The sequence below is a fragment of the Miscanthus floridulus genome, chromosome 10 (assembly GCF_019320115.1).
Source record: "Miscanthus floridulus cultivar M001 chromosome 10, ASM1932011v1, whole genome shotgun sequence".
NCBI lineage: Eukaryota > Viridiplantae > Streptophyta > Magnoliopsida > Poales > Poaceae > Miscanthus > Miscanthus floridulus.
The window spans coordinates 116234436-116257024 of record NC_089589.1 but is presented as its reverse complement, the minus strand read 5'-3'; the positions used below and the strand labels follow the sequence as shown (position 1 = coordinate 116257024).

General features: G+C 45.5%; 1 protein-coding gene across 1 annotated transcript; it reads left to right on the top strand.

Annotated features, from left to right (window-relative positions):
- Positions 1 to 775: 775 nt before the first annotated feature.
- Positions 776 to 8673, top strand: LOC136487017 (disease resistance protein RGA5-like). Its single transcript, XM_066484123.1, has 5 exons — positions 776 to 875; positions 983 to 1745; positions 4574 to 6435; positions 6545 to 6641; positions 8120 to 8673. Coding segments are annotated over exons 2-5 (2718 nt in total). The 5' UTR covers positions 776 to 875; positions 983 to 987; the 3' UTR covers positions 8121 to 8673.
- Positions 8674 to 22589: the final 13916 nt, after the last annotated feature.

Here is a 22589-nt window from a genome sequence, read left to right as displayed (position 1 = left end):
TCAATGATATTAGCCCCTCCACTTTGCCATCCATCAATTGGTCTGTAAGGACCGCCAACAAAGTGCCACCTGGGTGGGGCGGCCGAGGCGCCAGGGAAGCACCGTGGTCAGGCAGGGGCGGCGGCAGAACCAGCGGGGTGGGGCGGGATGGCGATGGCTGAGTGCACCAGCGCCGTTGCAAAGAAGATAGGTCGTGGGCTCCTCAAATCACGTGCCCGGTCACGCCTTAACGCAGTCCAACTCGAAACTAAAAAAAACTCGATTCAGCCTGTAGTGGTGGTAAACCACGTTATGCAGATTATTCTGCATTTTGCTCCTGGTTTAACCTGTTGGATTGTCTTGAGGAAGGAGTTAGCTGGGGATGGTAGCATTCGGACAGCGTCTATCGTGCCCAACAACTGCTTTGGCCCTTGAGTTATATATGTTTAATTATTTTAGTTGACCTCTCAAAAAATATATTTTAGTTGTAGTACTTTTTTGACAGCGAGATGCCAATTCATCGGCCGATGCCATAAAGGACGGGTTCATAGGAACAAAGCCATTTCTATATGTCACCATCCATAGCCAAATGATAGGGTCCCACGAAAACAATACAAGTTCTTTCCTCCTATAATGTAGTGGACGCACTACACTTTGACTAATGTGTAGTGGGGAACTTCACCGTCCATCGATTGCTTTCGAGGGCCTTTCCTAGAGTGTAGTGGATGCACAATCAGCAATCAGCTCTTACCACTTTTATAGGTCCACAATCCACTAAGGATACGATATAGGAAAATTCAATAGACAGAAGAGAGAAAATAGAAGTTACCCATATATTCCTGCTTACCATGCTTTGACTAGACTTGATTGTGCGAGGCCAGCATTGGATATCTTCGGTGAAGTTCTTTTTTCCTGCAGCATCATTATCATTTTCATTTATAGGATTCCGTTCCTTAGTATTGATCAGTACCTAACTAGAACAATTGATCTCTGATCGTTGCAGACAGAATGATGGAACCTCTGAACAGCTGTTCGCTGGGTGCCATGGGATCCCTTCTCAGAAAGCTCGATGAGCTACTGTGTACTGAAGAGAGGGCAAAGGGACTCATAGGCGATCTTCGCATCATAAGCACCAAGATGAAGAAGCTATCAGAGGTACACAGCCCTCCCCATACGGTGAAATACTGGATGAATGATGCGCGTGAATTGTCCTTCGACATGGAAGTCTGCGTCGACCTGTTCGTCCATGCCAGCCAGCCAGAAGATGTGCCAGCTAAGGTAGCGTGGATTTTGGCCTGGATTAAAGAGATCTTGGGATTTGAGGCCCGCGTGAAGGAGGTTAACGAAAGATGTGAGAGGTACAATCTTGTTAACAGATACGTACTTCTCAGTAATCCGGCAAAAATTTTAGTGAGCCGTCATCTTCGAACTCAGTACGAAGAACCCGATCCTGTCGGCATGGAAGAACCAACAAACAAGATTCTTGAGTGGCTGATGCCGAAAGGACATGGTGAAGAAGACCTCAAGCTCAAGGTTGTTTCCGTTCTTGGTGATGAAGGAGCCGGGAAGAGCACGCTTGTCAAAAGAATATGGCGTTTATCTGAAGGGAAGTTCGACTGCCAGGCTTTCGTGCGGACGGCAAAAAAGCCTGATACGAGGATGATTCTCAGAAGCATACTCTCACAAGTTCGCCCGAAGCAGCCACTAAAAGTCTGCAAGGTGCCAAAACTCGTTAGCGATCTAAGGGAACATCTCCAAGATAAGAGGTTCGAAAACTATGCCTAGACAATTAGCTGAATACTTTTATGTTAAAATCGAAGGATGTGTACCTCTCTGTGTGTTACCCGTAGATCCAGGTAACATTCCATTCGCCGTGCGCGGTTGCGCTGTGACCTCACGGACGCCGGTGTCGAGGCAGCTCCGACTCGGTGGTGAGGTCCAGTGGCCCGGGTGGTGACCTGCAGGGGAGACGGCAGAGTCGGTGGGCCATCCCGTCGCTGGCAGCACGCTTTAGGATCGGATTAGGGTTTCTCTTTCGGTGGGTGTGGCGGCTCCGGTCAACCTCGTAGTCCGAGCCCTCACCCCCACCTTCCTTTTATGTGTGCTGTGCGACAGGGGCCCTCCAACCGAATTAGAGTTGGGCTCCCCCGATCAGGGAGCAGAGATAGGGCCTAATAGGACGTTGGGCCTATCGGTGGAGATCAACTAACATTTTAAACTTGTTTCTAACCCTTTTCAATGCTCCGGGTGCGCACATACCACACTATAGATAGAAAACTCACTCTAACCCAATCTTATTTCAAAGACCAAAAGACAGACATGCCATAGTAGGTAAATACATTTTAAGCTTTTATCTTAATTCTCACTAGATTCACTAGAAAAAAATCATATAGCTTCTCATAAAAGCAATACATACGATCATCAATTTTGTAGTCCCAATCATCATTTGTTAGCTAGATCCAACTAACTTGAAATTATCCATGTCCTATTATATAAAGACCAAACTCTTACCATTAAATCTAAACTAGCCCTTAAATCTATATTCAAATTCACCACACATGCTATACTATTGAAATAACATAAAAAACCCTCTAGATCTACTTCTAAGTTATCCACCTCTGTGGTTATGAAAAAAAAAACAAAGTACCTAAATGCATATCATACTTATGAATCCCTCACTTATACCTTCACTAGTATATTAAAAAACTAACTCAAGGTATACATGCATGTATGGCATAGATCATGTATAGTAATGTTGAGTGTATCAATATTCATGGTTTAACAATTATGAAAGTTGTTTCCTTTATGGGTTACATAAACTACCAGAATCCTGAATTACCTTGAGGGCCAAGAGTTTTCTTAAGTGCCAAGAATTTTCTTAAGGGCCAAGAATCCTGAAATCATTTTTGTAGTAGTATATGCCTGTCGGTGCAGAAAGTGATCAACAAGTAAATATTTGTAGTTTTGTCGTACGTTATGATCGGAGATGGCCTAGCACTCAATGACACAGGGTTTATACTGATTCAGGCAACGTGCCCTACGTCCAGTTTGAGTCGGTCGGTGACTTTATTCCTGAGCTCAGGTGCTCGAAGTTTGCAGTGGGGTTACAAATGAGAAGGAGAAAGATGGAGGGTACAAGAGGTCCGGTCGAACTCTGGTCAGAGGGACCGAAAGCGACAGGAGCCCCGCTATGAGCTAAGTTTTCAAGCGTGTGCTTGAGGTTCGAACCTGGCGGTTCTGTGGTTGTGAACTGGCGAACTTGATCGATCTAATGAATCTGGGATCACTTGAATGTTTGGGAGAGAGCATGTCCCCTTTTATAGATGAATGGGATGGCCTTACAAGTGAGAGTGAGAGAGTACGTATGCTTCTAAGCCTTGTTGCCCACGTCGGCAGGTACATGATGATGGTAGGCGCCCACAATACTGTTGGATGTCGGATGCACGTGGGAGGTTCCGTCGTTTGGTTCGGGTATGGCAGATGTCGGTATCTGTTATACTGTTGATGCCCAGAGGTATGAGGAGTTTCACCATGTTCACTCGGTACGGTGAATGCCGGCCCCTACAACACTGTTGATGCCCAGAGACATGTAGGGGGAGCCTTACCGTATGGGAGTTAATGGCGCCCACAATACTGTAGGAAAAATGTCGGCGCCTACAACACTGTTTGTGTCAGGGAGGTTGTAGAGTACTGTTTCTGCAGGCGTACAGGGTACGGTCCCTGGTATCGTGGTTTGACTTGTGCGCCCTGCCTTGCTTTCTCCGTTCGTTCCCTGGTCCTTTCCGAGCGGGCATCCCCGATCGGTTGGTCCTAGTCGGCTCTGATTGCGCCAGTCGGAGAAGAACAGTGAGCAGGGTTTTGCGTAGCCCGGTCGGAGATGTGGGGTTGGAGTCGGAAGTGGTGCTTTGGCCAGGCCTTCCGATCGGAAAGGCCGTCCAGCGGCGGGCTGGAGACCGAAGTGAACGCTCCGGTCGGAGAGGTGGGCCGGAGTCAGAAAACGGACATTGCTCCTCCTCGGCCAGACCTTCTGGTCGGTGATTGGATCGCCCTTCTAGCCTATTGTTTAGATACTTGGGCCGGCCCATGAATTGCGCGCTGTCTGTTTGGGCTGAGCCTTTGCGGGGAAGACGGTCCGCGAGGGACCCCGGATTTATGAACCCGACAATGCCACTTACAATAATTTGCACGCATGGTAAAATATTTTGTCAACAAACATTGCTTAGTGGTGTCCAAACATGCCATGTTATTTGCCATCATTAAAGTTATAAATCACAATATTTGTGTCACCCAACACTGACCCCAAAGTATACACAATACGATAAGCAATCTTCCCATGCATTGAATTTTCATGGTTATCTAAGTATATATATGTATGTACCCAGTAATATTAAGATGTTGAAAAATATGCAATGAAATTTGAATTAGGAAATTCTAAAGCAGTTCTGACAATTTGACTAAGAATTGCAGACATTCATAACTGAGATTATTAGCACATTTCATGTCTTCAATTTAAAACTTTGACGGCTACAACATTCTATTTTATATGATTGTTGCTATGATGAAGCATGTGACATGTACAGCATTTTGTTACCAGGTATTTTATTGTAATTGATGGCTTATGGGATGTGTCAGTTTGGCACATTATTAAGCGGGCCTTTCCAGCCGGTAACCAAAGAATAATAACAACAACAGCAGTTGAGAACGTCGCCCATGTATGCTGCAGTTATGACAGTAATAGCATTGTCAATGTCAAATGTCTTGGTACTGATCAAGCCAAAAATTTATTCATTGATAGAGCTTTTGGGTCTGAAAAAGGATGTCCACCACAGTTCAATGATTTCACAGATGAGATCACAAGAAAATGTGGTGGTTTTCCCTTAGCCATCATCTGCACTGCTAGACTTGTGGCAAGCCAACCAGAAACAGAACAGGAGCAGCAATTGGATTATGTCACTAAGTTTCTGCCAAACAATTTGAGTACACACTCATCTTCTATGGAGATCCTGAACCAAGTACTGAAACTGTGTTACAGTAGTCTTCCTCATTGTCTGAAGACATGTCTGCTGTATCTTAGTGTGTATCCAGAGAATTACTTACTTCTGAAAGAAGATTTAGTGAAGCAATGGATAGCTGAAGATTTCATATGTACACCAGAAGGGAAGGACATTGTAGACGTTGCCGGCAGTTATTTTGATGAGCTCCTGAGTTTAGGCCTGATCCAGCGAATAGATATTGTTAACTCTTACAGGAAGGGTTTGTTGTGCTACACAGTGCACCCTGTGGTATTTGATTTTATCACATGCAAATCCATGGAAGATAATTTCATCACCATCATAGATTATTCTCAGTCGACAGTAGTTCTCAGTGAGAAGGTTCGTCGACTGTCACTCCACTTTGGCAGTGCAACATATGCTACTACACCCGAAAGTGTGGAATTATCACAAGTTCGCTCACTCTCTTTTTTTGGACTCTTGGGTTGCATGCCTTCGATTGCAGAGTTTAAGCTTGTTCAAGTCATGATGCTCCATATCTGTAGTGACGTCGTGGACACGAGGTTTTCACTTTCAGAAATATGTAACCTGCTCCAGCTAAGATATTTGCAGGTCAGGTGCAACGTCACTGTGGAATTGCCAATCAAGATGCAGTGTCTAAAACACTTGGAAACACTAGAAATAAATGCAGGGGTAGAATATGTTCCATTGGATATTGTCTGTCTTTCAAGATTGCTGCACATCCACCTTGGAAAAAAGTCAAGTCCAAATCCGGCTTTTTCTTTAGTTGACTGGAACTGGTTACCCTGTTCTTCCATCTCCCTTCGGAGTTTTGAGTTGCTGCATCCCATTTGCATGTTTTCAAGGCTGCCCCTGCGGTTTCGTCAACTACACAAACTCCGTAGAATGGAAATTGTGGTCAGACAATTGTCGGACGACATTGATGTCCTAGCGGAGTTACCGGTTCTCAAACATCTGTCCTTGTACGTCCGAACACCACCCAATTTAGCAATAATCTTCAGCAGAGGAATGTTCCCAGCTCTCGAGTATTTCAAATTTGCCTGTGGTGTGCTATCGCTGGACTTTCAGAAAGGAACACTGCCCAATCTTCGTTGGCTCAAGCTAGTCTTCAACGCCCACAAAAGGGAGCAGTACGGTATTCCTGTGGGCATCAGCCACCTGTTAAGCCTCCAGAAAGTTGTTGCAGGCATTGGGTTAGCCCCTGGTGCTGGGGAATCTGACAGGATAGCTGCAGGGTCTGCGTTCAAGGATGCAATTAGACAGCATCAATGTCACCGAAGTTTCGAGGTGGTGGTGGAAAGGGTGGATCAAGTTGACGAGGATCGGAACCAACAGGAAGGATCCTCAAACGAACGTGGGCAAGTGCCACTGTGGAAGCTGCCGCCGATCCCGACCCCGCCGCAGCTCCCGGTCTTCACGGAGAGCAAGATCGAGGACGAGGTTGGTAAGTATCTGAAGTCTGAGCTGGCCTTCTCAAATGTCACATTTTGTGACTTGTATAGAGATCGATATCCTTTTTCTCACCTCTGTGCTCTGGCAATTCGCCGATGCAGCACGTTTTGTGGCGCACTCGCGAGCGGACATGATGGACGATATGTGGCCAATGCGGGAGGAGACCAGCAACAACTTTCCGTCCTGGATCATACAATAGTAATCCAAGCACATGAGCCAACACACAGTATAGTTAAATGTAGATACCAGGGATCAGTGTTCACTCCTGCCTTCTTTCCGTCAGTCTGCCAACCACTTTGCAAAAACCATATCTGTTTTCTTTCTCGCATTTTCCTATGACTTTCTACTCCAAAACTTGTTTGCTGTATGCAATTCCTCATTCACACTCAAACTTTGAAACTTGGTTTGGGTTCGCGTTCCCAACTTTCCACCCCTCCATTCTCAAGTGCACAAAAATATACTGTGCTACCAAATAATGCTTTTTCGAAAGATCCAGTTGCCTGGCTTTCATTGATAAGTAGAGGAGAAATATTTTTTACAGTACTCCCAAATATTCTCATACAAATAATTTGAGTAGTACTCCTTAGTTAATATATGCACAAACTCATACTCATTTCTTTAGAACTCATTTTGAGTACCCCAAGTGGAGGAATATCTCAGGCTAACATACGGCCTTCTTAGGCTAACAAATATCTCATGAATATAATAACTGCTTAAGACATGTTAGTTAGAAAGTAGGAGACTCACATTTTTTTGTCAAGCCTTATAAGCATTAATTCCTAAACTCATTTACATTTTTTGTCAAGCCTTGTAACCATACATTGACAAGAGATTTACAATTGTTATCAAGCCTTATGGGGTCAATGACGAAAACCTGAACCCACTTTAATTTAAGAAGTGGACACCATAATACGTTCTCGAAATATAAATGGTTAGGCACCCATGCTTTAAAATTCCAATACCCTTCTTTGTTTAGACCCCATTTGTGAGTGGTTCTGGCTCCTTGGCACGGAGGAGCCAGAGCCACTGAAATCCTAACTCATTTCGAGAAGAGAGATAAAAACAACTACTTGCTGCACGATGCCTAGAGGAACCAGAGAGCTGGTACACCAAAAATAGTGGTTCCACTGAAATCCTAGTTTATTTTGATAAGAGAGATATAACACCTCCTCGGTAAATAGTGCCCGGAGGAACCAAAGCCGAAGTACCAAGCAGGGCATTAATATTATTTCAAAAGCATACAACAGTAGCGGAAATGGCCATATTACGGAGCCTATGTCTTTTTATGAGAGCATTCCTAGCAAGGAAACTCACGATTTGGCATAATATTGTTGCACGTGTGGATCTTATATTACTAACCTAAATAAGGATTTGGATCCTTTTGTGTGGATTTACCAAATTATGACAAATTCACACTCAAGCCAATCTATGGTTTTCTTGTGAATAACGAAATGAAGGTTGCACAAAAGGTTGACATCTGGAAGTAACTCCCAGAAAAAAAAATCTCTTTTGGCTTTTTAAAGGAGGGGTCATCCAGACTACGAACAACCTAGATAGGCGGAATTGAAACAATAGTAAAATTTGTTGCTTTTGTAGTGAATTAGAAAGTATGTAGCACCTCTTCTTTGAATGTTGTTATGCCAAATGTCTATAATGTGCGGTGTACCTTGTTTCAGGTATCTCACAACCACATACATCAGCTCAGTTGTTCTGTTCTTACTCCAAGCAGTGGGTCAGAATCGTACATCGTTGTCATTGACGTGTGCTGCAACGCTTAGCTGGGCAATTTAGCACACACTAAAGGATTTTGTGTACAAAAACTTCTTTTGCAGGTTCTATTCAACAAGATGCACTGGTTTCAGTTTTGTGTGCTCTTATATAGCATACTAATGACCAGAAGGAACTGTTATCGTTAAAGGGTGTGTGAACTTTTAGAGTCAAGAGCTATGTAGTTCTTCACGTCTCATGGATGGCCATTTAGGATTCACATTGGTCAATAATGTTGAACTTATTTTGTTTTGTTTTGATCTTAAATCAAATCTTTGTCTCATGCCTCTTCGTTGAAAAGGTTAGAATCAGGAACAAATCCAGCATGTACAATACGAAGGATTGGGGATGAGCAAATTCTAAATCACTTCAGCTATTTAGATTGGATTCTACAGATGGGGTTAACATTTTGCATATGCCTACTATATACCCTTGTCCACCTGATACTCAGTATTGTTTGTGAGCTAAGATGCATATTTTTTATTATCTGGCTGTACTAAAATTTTGGGATCTATGCATCAATTGGCGCTGAGTCGTGGTCTGTAACACAGGCATTGCATCATATCAAGTCCCAATCATATATGTGCAAATGGCTGCCGAGCACGAATCTAATGTGTTTGCCACGATCCTTTGTTTTCTTTTTCTTTTTTTAAAAAATAATGCTTGTGAGAGGTGAGAACGTCTGTACGTGACAACCAGGCTCAATGGAATAACGATGTGTGAGACCCAGCCCATCGGGCCAGTCGGGCCCGACCGAATTCATGGCACTGTAGCGATAAGGTACTGTAGCTTCAGGGGTACTGTGTCATCGGCACGATATTCCCAGTTTAGTCCATACCGGAAATGGAACGAATGCTAGACCAGCTTAAAAGCCTGAACCTGGGAGGCCGTTAACTCCGGATCGATCTTTTTGCGCTAAGTGAGGACGAAAGCGTAAGAGAGTTGATTAGCAGGTGTGGTTCATTCAATATGTAGAGTAGGCCTTAGACGTCTTCCTAGGTCGGAGCGTTACAAAATGGTAATCAGAGCCAACTCTCGTGGTTTCACGGTTGTGTATGGTCCGGAAGCCTGGACAGGTTGTGCATGGCTCCAGTGAGGGCATGACATTTGGGCCGGGAAACTGGAAATACGGACATGGCCAAGAGAGTCGATCCTGAACATTTATCCCGTATGGGTAAGCTGGTTCGATAGCTCCATGAGGACATCGAATCCTTTGAGGGTGGGTGGATGTGAGACACAGCCCATTGGGCCAGTTGGGCCGGACCGAATTTGCTACACTGTAGCGATGAGGAAAGCCTGGATCTGTGAGGCTGATAACTCCGGATTGATCCTTTTGCGTGAAGCGAGGATGAAAGCGCAAGAGAGTTGATTAGCAGGTGTGGTTCATTCAATGTGTAGAGTATGCCTTAGCCGTCTTCCCGGGTCAGGGCGTTACAAAATGGTAATCAGAGCCAACTCTCACGGTTTTATGGTTGCGTAGGGTTCGAAAGTCTGGACAGGTTGTGCTTGGCACCAGTGAGGGCATGACACTTGGGCCGGGGAACTGGAAATACGGACATGGCCAAGAGAGTCGATCCTGAACATTTGTCCCGTATAGGTAAGGTGGTTCGATAGCTCGACGAGAATATCAAACCCTTCGAAGGTGGGTGGATGTGAGACCCAGCCCATTGAGCTAGTTGGGATAGACCGAATTCATGACATTGTAGCGATGAGTATTGTAGCTTCAGGGTACCATAGGGTCGGCACATTATTCCCAGTTTACTCCCATGCCTAAAACGGAACGAACGTTAGACCTGCTTAAAAGCCTGGACCTGGCTGGACCTGGGAGGCTGTTAACTCTGGATCGATCCTTTTGCACGAAGCGAGGACGAAAATGCAAGAGAGTGGGCCTTAGCCGTCTTCTCGGACTAGGGCGTTATACGATGTCTGTTGAATGCCAATATGCCATTAGTTTCTGTAGAAATTTAGTTCAGAAAAAAATTACCGATGCCGTCTATTGTACTCCACAACAGATAAAGTTAGAGGGCATTTAGACACAGAATGGGAACAACCAATCGTTGTTTTTATGGGACAATGCACCAGGATGGATCGAGGTAGCTAGAGGTGAGCTCTTGTTCAATGCAACGTGACATCGCCGAACAACAGCACCATGAAGCTCTTCCCATGGCGTCTTCGAGTAGTGCTCCCGCCCATGAGTTCCCTGTCTTGAATCCCCGGCCTGGACAGGTGGTTGAGGCTGAGATTTTTCGCCAGTTTGGTTCCTCGGTCAATTTTGATCCAGCTTCTTCTGCTCAGGAATTCTTTCTTGTCTTATCTGTGGGCAGATGCAAGTTTCGCCTCTCGTCTAGCACGGTGGGGCTTCTTCAATCTGTGCTTGGTGGTTCTTCTCAAGCCTTTCGAGTGGTGCAGCTGGGAGACCGGTTTTTAGGTTTTCGGTCTCCTCAAAGCTGGTGGGTTTTCATGTCTTCTAGCTTTGTTCTTTTGAGTGCTTGAATTTCAAGGGCTTCTTCCACCTCTGGCATGGTGGTGGACCAAATTACAAGATAGAATTACGTAGTTGGGAAGCAGAGCAATCCGCTAAATGTGTTGAAGTTGTTAAGCGCAACCGTCAGAATCAGCAGACTCGTCAGCAACAACGCCCGGTACGTCTATCAGGTGCAAATGCCAGTCCCATCTCCGGTGATCATCGTCTTCCTCGTATTTCTCCAGCTACTGTGTTTTCAAATTTTAAATCTTCCAATAACCTCGGCCGGAAGACAGTTTTCTCGCGTATTAATTTTGATTCCCAAGTTAATATGCATCATTCCACGGTGCTTGGACAAATTCAATGTCCTTCTTTAATCCCCCGCGCATGCATAAGTTATCACCGGCCAGAATTTTAGGCCCAGTGCCGGAGCAATCTAAGCTCAGCCCAGATCCAGACCTTTAATGCCTTTATGCCCTAGATGTTTGGCTCCAGCCCATGACCGGCCTTTTTGTAACGGCCCTATCCGTTGCCGTAAATGTCTCAACTTCGGGCATGAATCAGGAAATTGTAATGCCATGCCTCGATCTATGTGCCTCCCTTCTATGCCTGATTCAAGCGGCCCTTCATCTTCAGGGACTCAGAACACTTATCAGTCGCTGCCGGGTGGGCCGTAGTCACCTCCACAGCTAAATTTTTACCACACTTTTGCTGAATATATTAATCAAGTCACTGGCTTTCTTCCCCTCCCTCCATCGTCTATACTTGGCCATATGGCCCGAGGCCCGTTGGCCCGGCCCACGACACGATGTTTCAGCCCGACCCAGGCACGGCATGGGCCGGTGGCTGGCGGGCCCAGGCTGGCTCGGCCCGACCCTTGGGCCATGCCAGGGCCTCACTTTCGGCACGGCGTGCCAGCCCGGCCTGGCCCGACACTTTGCAGGCCCAGAAATGGCTTCACAGTATATATACGTTGAGCATAACTGAAACCCTAAACTCTCTCCGTCTCCCTCAGGCACCGTGCCCTCCAACCCTTTGTCTCCGTCTCCCTCGGGCGCCGCTCCATCTCTCTCTCTCTCTCTCTCCCTCCCCTTCAGGTGCAACTCCATCCCTCTAGCTCTCCCTCATCCCGAGCACAACCGAGCAGCCACGCCCATGGCTAGGGCGCGCTCCATCCCTCTCCCTCTCCCTCAGGCGGCCATGGTGGCGCAAGAGGCGTGCATGGAGGCCAGGGCTGGCTCGTGTGCATGGAGACCACGATGGCGCAGGGCGGGCTCACGCGGGTTGTGGGCACAAGGATCTGTGCAGCAGTCGCTCCTGCACCATCCTCGGTAGGGGATCCAGCGCCACCACCTCCACGTCGATGGCCGCGCGCATCGTCATCAACTCCGACAATAGATCAGGCAGGAGCAGCTCCTCCCCCGTGCAGATCCGGCGGGCTCCCTCCTCCCTCCCTCTCCCTCGGTAGATCTGGCGACCCGGTGGAGCTGGCAACCTCGGCGACGGCCGGCCTCGGGTGGATCTGGCGGGCTCCCTCCCCCCTCTGTCCGTGCAGATCCGGCGCATCTGGATCTTGGCGGCAGACATCTAGATGGGAAACTTTGTGTAGCTTGTTCTAACTTCTATCGTTTTGCAGGCCACGGGCTTCTTGCTTAGCTACGGTAGCCACCGTTGAGGGACCGGAGTGCCCGCGATGGCCGGTGGCGACGATCCCCTTGTGTAGCGCTGCCTGCGACGCTAGGCCAGTCGGGCCATCGGGCCGGCACGGCACGGCATGAGGCCTTTTAGGGCCGTGCTTGGGCCATTAGTGCTGCCCGTGGCACGGCCTGATGCACCTTCGGGCCATGCCGAGCACGGGCCCGTGCTGGGCCAGGCCAGGCGGCCCGAATGGCCATCTATACCATCGTCGTTCACTGGAGCCAAACCTGGCGTCTCAAGGCGTCGGAGTTCATCGACGAGCTGTCATCCCTTTCTTTACTACTGCCTTCAAAAGCTTCCTCAAGCATCATCTGCTCCTCTTTTCGTGAGTTTGCTACTCGGATTCTTGGCATTCGTTGGGCTCCTGTTTCTTTGCATATCGCCTAGACTCTAAAAACCCCAAATTCTAAGTGCCATCTACTCTGCCGGTTATGGCTTATCGCTTTATTGATCCGAGGCCTTTTCTGCCGCCTAGAGCACAACGAGTTATGGTTCCTGGGTGTCCAGCAATGATGAGGGTTGTGACAGGCCGCATACAAGAACAGAACAATGATGTCGCCATCGCTCATCTCCATCCTTTGCCATAGGAACAACTAAACTTTGACATCATCAGGGATATTCTGGTAGATTTTCTGAATGTGCAGTTGGGCATACGTACTCTGACTATGCAGCCCTATCCCCATGGATAGGCATACATTTGCTTTTCGCACTTGTTCCATAGAGATTTCCTGATTCAGAATAGTCCCCATCAATATGCTAATGGGCACATTTTGTTTATCCCCCATAACAGAGCATGGAACAATCAAACTACTGTCTTTACACATGAAGTTTGGTTAATATTGATTGGTCTCAATCTTGACCTCTGGACCCATTCCCTAGTGGACAAGGCCATTTCCCAATTTGGTAAGCTGATAGTATGGGAAAAAGATCATGATCACATGGCTACAGTTCTAGACAAAGCAAGAGTTTCTGCATTAGATGCCATCCCATGGTTCTTTAACTTTACTGAAAGTTCAGAGCCAGAATCTGATTGTTGGGCTATTCAATGTGAGATTCTCTTGACAAGGTTGTTGGGTGCTCAGCCACAAGATGAAGATTTCCCACTTGAGGATCTTGATTTTGTTGACCCAAACAACTTTGACTTCTTTGGTTTTTGGCAACTAGATCAGGGACCAGCCAACCCCCCAAATGGGCCACAGAATCACTTCAATGCCAATGCCACAAATCTTCAGGTCATGGGATGGGCCCCTTGGCCTCCTCAGGTTGATGGATAATTTGCTGCACAAGTTCAACAAGTCTTTTAGGCAGCCTAGGTAGCCAACATTGTTTTTGTAGAACCTCAACAATTTGATGCTTGGCAGGAGGAAGCACCACCTCTGATCCCTCTTCAGTCAGAGCCTGTGGAAGAAATGATTATCAATCTAGCTACAAATGGTAATCAGATATTTGCAAGGTTTGTGGCTAATCAATAGGAACATGTCCTAGCTATGGATGAATTCACTGACACAGATTCAAAGGCAGAACCCCAACCTGTGGCTTTGCCTATACCACCAGAGGAAATTGTTCTTTTTCCTAACTTCAACAATCTTCAACCTGTGATACCTCTTCCTAAAGATGAAATCTAGCTGGAAGACCTACTTGGCTTTGATGGCAACAATCATCCTAAACCTGGGCCTTTTGAACAGAACATTCAACTTGGAATGGTGTAGATTTCACAACCTTCTGCAGACCCCATTTTTGGGAATCTCCCTCAGCTTGGACCATCGCCATAAGCTATCAGGCTTTGGGTAAAATTCTTCTCTCATCACTCTAATGTCTCTAGTCCTATTCTTATTCCTGACACTTGGATAGATTTCTTCTCCTTTCTTCTTCTACAGTCTCCAACCTTTGACTAGGCAAAGGACTTCCTACAATCAAAGGCCTAGGACTTGTTTGGGGCTGAATCATCTAGTAATGCTACACTTTTTCCTTGCCAAAAGAATGCCCAAATGTTGATTTCTCTGTCTACAAATATTTTGAGCCATCTTCCTATGTTGTCCTAGAACTTCTTGATGATGAGCAGGCCTCAGAAAGGGAAGACCTTTTGCCAAACAACCCTGAAGAAACCATGACACCCAAAAAGAGAGAGCAGAACCAAAGGAAAAGCCCCCCTCTCTAAAGGTGAAGTTAGAAGGAGTACAAGGCTGAAGAAGCTAAATAATGGCTTCAAATCTTCTTCCTGTAAAGACGAGAATTGCTTGCATTGCTCAGCTACACCTCCAACCATTTCTCCAAAGGTTATCAGAAACCTTAGTGTTTCCTTCTATGGTCTGAATCCTGAAGACCTATGACCAACTAAGCTTAGTGCCCAGCCAAAGAAGAAGACAGCAGTAGGCAAGAAGCAAGACAAGTCTACCTCTGCTGAATCTTCCAATGATGATGAAGCTGCTCCTGGTCCTTAGTAGTTTAGGACCCCTTTTTTATCTTTTGTGTTTAAATGACTACTAGAACTTGGAAAGTTTTATGTTGGAATGTTTGGGGTATTAACTCTGACAAAAAGTGGGATGCTATCAGAGGTTGTGTAATGGAAAGCTCTTGTGACATTGTCTGTCTCCAAGAGACTAAAAAGCAATCTTTTGATATTTTGTTCATTAAGAAAATTTGTCCTTCTGTCTTTGATGCTTTTGATTATATCCCTGCTCTAGAAGCTTCTTGGGGCCCTATCATTATCTAGAAGTCTAGTCTCTTCACTGGTACAAAGATCTTCCAAAATGAATTTTGCCTTTCTTTGGAATTCTGCTCTAAGTTTAATAATGACACTTGGATCTTTTCAAATATTTATGCCCCTTGTACTTATGCTGGTAAGTGGGATTTTCTAAACTGGTTAAAAAATGTTTAGGTGCCAGATTTGACTAATTGTCTATTGGTAGGTGACTTTAATCTTTACAGAAGTCCAGATGATAGAAACAAACCTGGGGGTGATCATGTTGAAATGTATCTGTTCAATGAGGCTATTAGTGCTTTGGGGCCTGTTGTTTGAGTTACCTCTAAAAGGCAAAAGGTTTATTTGGGCTCATAAGCAATTTGCACCTCTCCTAGAGCATTTGGATTGGTTTTTTACCTCTACAAACTGGACCATTACTTATCCTACCACTTTTGTGTACCCTTTAGTACTAGAGACCTCTAATCATGTGCCATGTGTGGTTTCCATCTCTACTACTATCCCTAGAAGAAGCATTTTTAGGTTTGAAAATTATTGGATGGAACATTAGGATTTTATGTCCATTGTTCAACAAGGTTGGGTTGCCCCTCAGCATATTTCTGATGCAGCCAAGGTCATCACTGCTAAGTTTAAGAATCTGAGAAGAGTCTTGAGAGAATGGCAAAGTAGCCTTTCTAATCTTAAAATGACTATCTCCAATGTCAAGTTAACCCTGTATTTTATTCTTTTTATTGAGTAGTTCAAGTGGCCCTGCAAAGTGGGTCACCCTGGGTGATGCCTATGCCAAATTCTTTCATGCTAATGCTACTATTAAATATAGGAGAAACCGCATTACAACCCTAGAAGATTCATCTAGTCATATTGTCACTGCTCATGAAGATAAAGCTGATCTGATTTGGTGTTCTTTCAAAGAAAGATTAGGGATTTCTTCTTTTACAAGGATTCATTTCAATCTATCTACCTTGCTGCAAAATGTTCATGATCTATCCTCTCTGGTGGCACCCTTTGAAAAAGAAGAAATTGACTTGGTAGTTAAGCTCTTGCCTTCAGACAAAGCTCCTAGTTCAGATGGCTTCAACATAGACTTTGTCAAAAAGTGCTGGCATCTCAACTGCAATGATTTTTATAACCTCTGCAATGCCTTTTACTTAGATGATGTTTGTCTGCAAAGTCTGAATGGCTCTCACATTGCCTTGATTCCTAAGCATGATCATGCTATCAAAGTGTCTGACTTTAGGCCAATTTCTTTGCTCAATGCTTCAACTAAGATAATCACTAAAATTCTGGCAAATGTTGGTGGTCCTTAACTCCCATTTCTTACCACCAAATATTACATAAAATGAAGTCAGATAAACACCAAACTTAGAATTAGGGCTTATAAATAACAAGTTTCACGAGTTTTGGTAATTATTCATTTGCAGGTGCCATGCTGGAATAACACGGAAAATGAGCTAGAAACATATAAAGAATATAGCAAAACAACACCCGACATGAGCCCAAGGGGGAGAAGGCCCATTTACCAGCAAACTAGGTCCCAATAAGGTGGAGAACAAGGTCAAACCCAAATCCAAACATCTCCAATCAGTGCCAAACCCCCATAGGCCCACTCAAGAAGTCCAAAAGGAGTCAACCACCAAGGATGGGCTCATTTGGGCCCAGTTGGGGTGCGGCCACACCCAGGGGGCGCCCACACCCCTTCTGGCTTGTCTCAGGCCCAACTTCAGTAAGGCGGTGCACTTAATGTCCTGAAGGGCGGTGCAGGGTGATTCCCCCAAATATTCCCCTCAGAACCGCCCTCAGCTTGCTATAAAAGGAGGAGGGAGCCCCCTCACTCAGACAACACTACAAGGAGAAGAGCTACACCACTAGAGAAATAAGAGCATCACTCCAAGGGCTTAGGCCCTAGCTATCTAGAGTTGAGTAGTAGGGAGAGATGTGAGGGGGATAGGGAAGCACCAGACCTATCGGCAGTCTCCCCGAGCTAGTACCTCAGCAAACACCTACGTTGTACCTCAATGGATCTTTTTCTAAGTGAGTATTCGTGGTTCTTATAGGCTTAAGCTTTTTGAATAGTTAAGCTTTTCTATTATTTGCTTACGGGATCATCATCTGTTCTCGTAGTGGATAGTCTAGTAGAGGGCTCCTGATAGAGATGGATAACCCTGTACGACGCTAGAGTAGTAGTTGATAGCATAGACGTGGTGTCTAGGCTAGAGGCTACCTTCGTTTGCCTCGTTCCCCACGGTTGAGGGGTAGGTGGCAGGTGGTGACAGCCATGTCCGTCCCTTATAATCCCCCACGTTTAGGTTCGGCGTAGAGCTACAGGCTGGAGGCGCTTGGCAGACCAAGTGTAAGCCAGTGCCCGAAGTGAGCAAGTAGAAGTAGAGTTTATCTATCCTTAGACCCTAAAACTATAAGAATCCATCTCTACCCTCGCCAACTCTACCCTTGTGTTGTCCTTAGACAAACCAGTTAGAAGAATACCAACCGTTCCCTGTGGAAAATACGATACCCTGAATACTTCTAGGTGAAGTGCTACAACGATAATTCCGTGCACTTGCGGATTCTTTCTGTTTGCGTTAAGAAATACCAACAAGCATTTCTAGCGCCGTTGCCGGAGAACGGTTGCTGTATCATCTTCGAACCTAGTTCATCCTTGTATCTTTTATATTTTCTTTTTACAAAAACAAAAATATTTCTTTTATCTTTTTCACCATGAAGACAACTTCAAGTCCAAACCTTTCCGCTTCAAAGGGTGAGTTCCTTGAGCCACCTTCAAAACCAAACCGTTCATTTGGCTGTGAACTCCACCCTGGCTTGATAGCCATGGTTCGGGCACAACCCTTCTCAGGACATGATAATGAAGGCCCTTGTAATCACCTGCAAGAGTTCGAGGAAATGTGTTCATGCCTGAGCATCTCTGGCATGACTCAAGAAATTCTAGAGTGGAAATTGCTTCCCTTCTCTCTCATGGGGAAGGCGAAGCAATGGTACACTCAAGCCATAGAAAGTATGAATGGGGACTTGGATGAACTTAAAGACAAGTTTTATCTTGCATTCTTCCCTATGTCTCGTATCGTCTCTCTACCAAGGGCGATCCTCGACTTCGAGCAGTACGAGAAGGAATCCATAGGTGCAGCCTAGGCTAGGTTTTCAATGTTAATACACTTTGGCCCAAACTTGTCTTTACCCGATGGCATGTTACTGCGTCTCTTTTGTTCGGGTCTTGACATGGAGTCTGACCTATGCCTTGACATGACCACTAGAGGACGTTTCATATACAAACCTATGATGGAGCAAGTGACATTCCTTGAGCACTTCATAGACAAACACACTTCCTTCGTCATGAAAACTAGAACCCTCCAGGCAAAAGCCATGTTAAGCTTTGAAGAGCCCTCATCAGCCGAATCCAAACCCATAGCATCTTTAGATTCGACTGATGAACCCTCACCTGAACCACGAACACCGAAGGAAAGAGTAATTCATCCTTTGGAGTTCCCTATCGAATTCGAGGATTATGGCAATACCTCGAATCATTCTTGGCACGAAAAGCACACAACACTTCCTTCTAAGGAAGCTTCTCCCAAAGTGGAACCATCGAAGGAATGGTTAATGGAAGTGAAACATTTTTCTGAAGCAATTCAGATTCTTTCGCTCGCCACGACCATGCCTTGTTCATTAAGGGGAACAACCATAGAAGCCCTTCACAACCCCACTATCGAGACTAATATCATGTCAGAATTCCTTGCGAAAACTCTTTTGAGCAACATGCCACTAGTCTCGACCAACAAACTCTTCAAAAGTCCGTCAGGACTCATCTTCGAGTGTTGTGGGATTACTAGGGTCGTGCGTCACACCCAATTTTGAAGGATAAAACCAGACGTATATTACATGTGTGCCAGGATCAAATTACACACATGCAACGGCTTCATCAATGGTCTAATACATAGTGTTCATGCATGAAAGAGTAAACGAGTACAAATAACATTATTATAAGTCTTTCATCAAAGTTTAGCGGAAACATAAACGGTAGTGTTCGATGGTAGCATAAAGACGATGACGTTGACAACATAACGGATCCACCTCGCCATAGGAAGGTCGACGATAGGAACACGAGCCTAACACCCTAGTAGATCTTTAGGGAACTCCTCCTCCTAGTCTTGTGAGGAGGAGGAGCCTTTATTTGTGATTATAGAAAGGGTGAGTCCTTGTCGAACTCAGCAAGTACAGGCAAAAAGTAAATGAATTGCAAGGCTTAAACAAATGTAGGATGAATCAGGCTTACTGTAGGTTAGCATTTTAGTTGACAAACTTTTATTATTGCAACCTATTTACTAAGGTGAGTGAAAGATCCCAACCATTAATTATAAAGAAAGATCATTATTATATCATTATAAACCGAGGTAGCAACCTCAACCTGTAAAACCATCAACACCTGTTCATCTAAACCAATTTCTAATCATGTGAGGGTCTAGGCCACTCATATCCGTGAGCAGGGCTGATATACTAGGTTCACACTCTACAGAGGTTGTACACTTTCACTTCAAGTCATGATCCCCATATGCCATGGTGATCAGACCCAAAACACTACCGAGGTGAGGAGGCATGGTTTCACTACGAGACTGTTCATAGGTTTGAACTAATAGAATGCAACCCACTAAGGTTTCACCTTGGCGCATGATATCCATCCCCGTAGCCACGAGACTCGAACAACCATAACTTAATCTCCATTACCTAGGTTCCCCTCATGCGCCTACCTAGTAAGTTGCATGCTACTAGTAGAGGTCCTGCTAATTTGTCAAGCCAGAGCCATATGGCTTGAAGCTGTACGGGATGTCCTAGGTGGTTGCTCCACGAACCGGTCCTTAGGAAGAGCACATACGAGTACCCCAAGAAACCAGAAAAGGTTGCAGTACTCGTTCCCCCTTTCACCTTAAACCATGTTGCTATAAAAGCATCTTTTAACAATTATTGTAATAAGCCATTAGTCAGTATTACTTCCATCATCATTCCATAAATGTGGTTGGAGCAACTAAGCAGAACTACACTACCCATATTATGAAACCCTAGGGATACAAAGATGATAGTAAAGGGCTAGTCATGTCCTTAGGGTTTGCAATACTAAGACACATGCAATGAAAGTAAAAGTGAATTAAATAGTGAGTAGGTAATCAAAATGATCAAATGGAGCCTGCACTTGCCTTGTCCAAGCTCGGGTTGCTCAAACTCCTCAGGAACCTGCTCCTCGTCTTCCACGAACGTGTCATCCTCTAAACGCATCAGGCATCACACACGAGAGCAACACATGCAAACAAACAAACATGCGTTTAATTATAAACAGTACACCAATACATGAAACAGGAGTAACCCCACTCGTAAAACTATTCTACACATCAATACGAAACCATAGAGACGAGAACCACCTAAATCAGAGCTAAAACGAGCAAGTTATGACCTAATTAAGCTACTGATGGCATTGTTGTAATTTAATTGAACTAATTTCACATTTAAAACAATTAAAAACAAAAAAGAAAAGGCTTTTGGGCTTCGGGTGCAAAAACCAGTGGCAGAGTACGGCCCCACTCCATGATGGTGTACGGCCGGTGGCGGCGAGGCCAGCGGTGGAGCTGCTCAACGGCGACGGTGCACTCCGACGAGGCGGAACGACATGCAGAGAGGGAGAGAGGGCACGCGTGAGCGGCACAGGCGTGATCCTCGTCTCCACACGAAGGCCGTAGGGCTACTCACCGCGATGGAGCGGTGACGAGGATGGAGATCGATGGCGACAGCGCATGCGGCGGCGGCCACTTTGATCTAGGGTTCTAGAGCGCTAGAGAGGAGGTGGCTAGGGTTGGGGAAAAGAGGTAGGGGTGGTGGATCCATCCCCTTTATAGGCGGGCCAAGGCGAACCTTGGTTCACGTGCACGGCGTGGGGTGGCGGCAGACCCAACTCGGGCTCGGGCCTATCTCCAAGAAGGAGAGCCACTTTGGCGTGGGCCGCTGGCAAGCAGGGCCTAGCTATCAGTGACAGAGTGCGGGAGTGAGCTAGGACACGGCTACGAGAGCGGTAGCGGGCGACTGGAGCATGGGCGAGCGTGGCTGCAGCGTAGGATGGCCAAGTTGGGCCACCGTGGGCCGGCTGCGCTGCTGTTGGGCTTGATGAGCGCGTGGAAAGTCTAGCATAGCTGGCTGGCTGGCCGAGGTAGGCTGTGGTAGGCTGGGGGCGGCCGGGGCTGGCTGGTAGCGTCTATGGCCGGCTGGGGCTAGCCAGGGCCAACCAGGGGCTAGCTGGAGCTGGCTAGAGGTGGCTAGGGGCTAGCTAGGGTTAGCTAGAGCAGTCAGAGGGTGGCTAGGGTAGGCTAGAGATTAACTAGGGTTGGCTAGGGTTAGCTAGGATAGGTTAGGGACTAGCTAGGTTAGGTTGAAGCCCAAAAGGAGAAAGAAAGCAAAAGAGAAAGGTTTTCCTTTCTAAATAAAAATAGATTTTGAATTGGAGTTTTCATAAATGGAGTTTTCAAAAAGAACCTAACCACACTCAAAGCAACCAAAGAAAACAATGCAGCAGCATGAATGCAACAATTCATGGTTTCTACCTTATATTTCATTTAAAGATTTTGTGAATCGTTAATATTTGCCTATGAATGTAAAGCAACTATTGAAATAAAATCAATTTCAACTCTACTTTTGGAAAAGCAAATTTTAGGGTGTGACAAACCTACCACCCCCCTTAAAAGAATCTCGTCCTCAGGATTAGGAAGACTCTGAGAATAACTGTGGATAGTCTGCCTTCAACTCATCCTCTCTGTGTGCGAGGCGAACCTATAATGAAATCCATACTGACCTCATCCCACTTCCACTTGGGTACCTTCAGTGGCTGTAGCAAATCAACTGGCCTCTGATGTTGTACCTTTACTCTCTGACAAGTATCACACAAGGCCACATACTCACCAATGTCCCTCTTTATACCATACCACCAATACCAATCCTTCAGATCTTGATACATATCAGTGCCTCCAGGATGGATAGAGTAAGCTGACTCATGACTTTCCTTTAGTATTATATCTTTGATGCTTTGGATGTCAGGCACACAAAGTCTATGCTTAAACTAGATTGTCCCTTCATGGTCAATCCTGAATCTGGGAGCTTTATCTTTCTTGAGCAACTCAACAATTTCCTGGATCCTTTCATCTTTCTTCTGACCATCCTTGATTTCCTGTTCTAGTGTCGGTTCAACATCCATAGAGATTCCCTGAGCGTCAGCAATAAAACCTAGATTGAGATACTCAAACTTAGCTATCAACTCTAGAGGTAATTCTATAGCTGCCAACATGTTCACCTGACTCTTCCTGCTAAGAGCATCTGCCATGATATTTGCTTTACCAGGATAATAATGAATCTCTAGCTCATAATCCTTCCTGCATCAACACACAACCCAAACCTTGACGAGAAGCGTCACAATAGATAGAAAAATCCTTAGTGACATTAGGCAGAGCTAGAACAGGTGTTGTAGTCAACC

Coding starts and splice junctions, on each gene's coding strand:
- LOC136487017 (XM_066484123.1), top strand. CDS start 988: ATGATGGAACCTCTGAACAGCTGTTCGCTGGGTGCCATGGGATCCCTT. Junction 1,746..4,573: donor GAACATCTCCAAGATAAGAG/GTTCGAAAACTA, acceptor TTTTGTTACCAG/GTATTTTATTGTAATTGATG. Junction 6,436..6,544: donor CAAGATCGAGGACGAGGTTG/GTAAGTATCTGA, acceptor TCGCCGATGCAG/CACGTTTTGTGGCGCACTCG.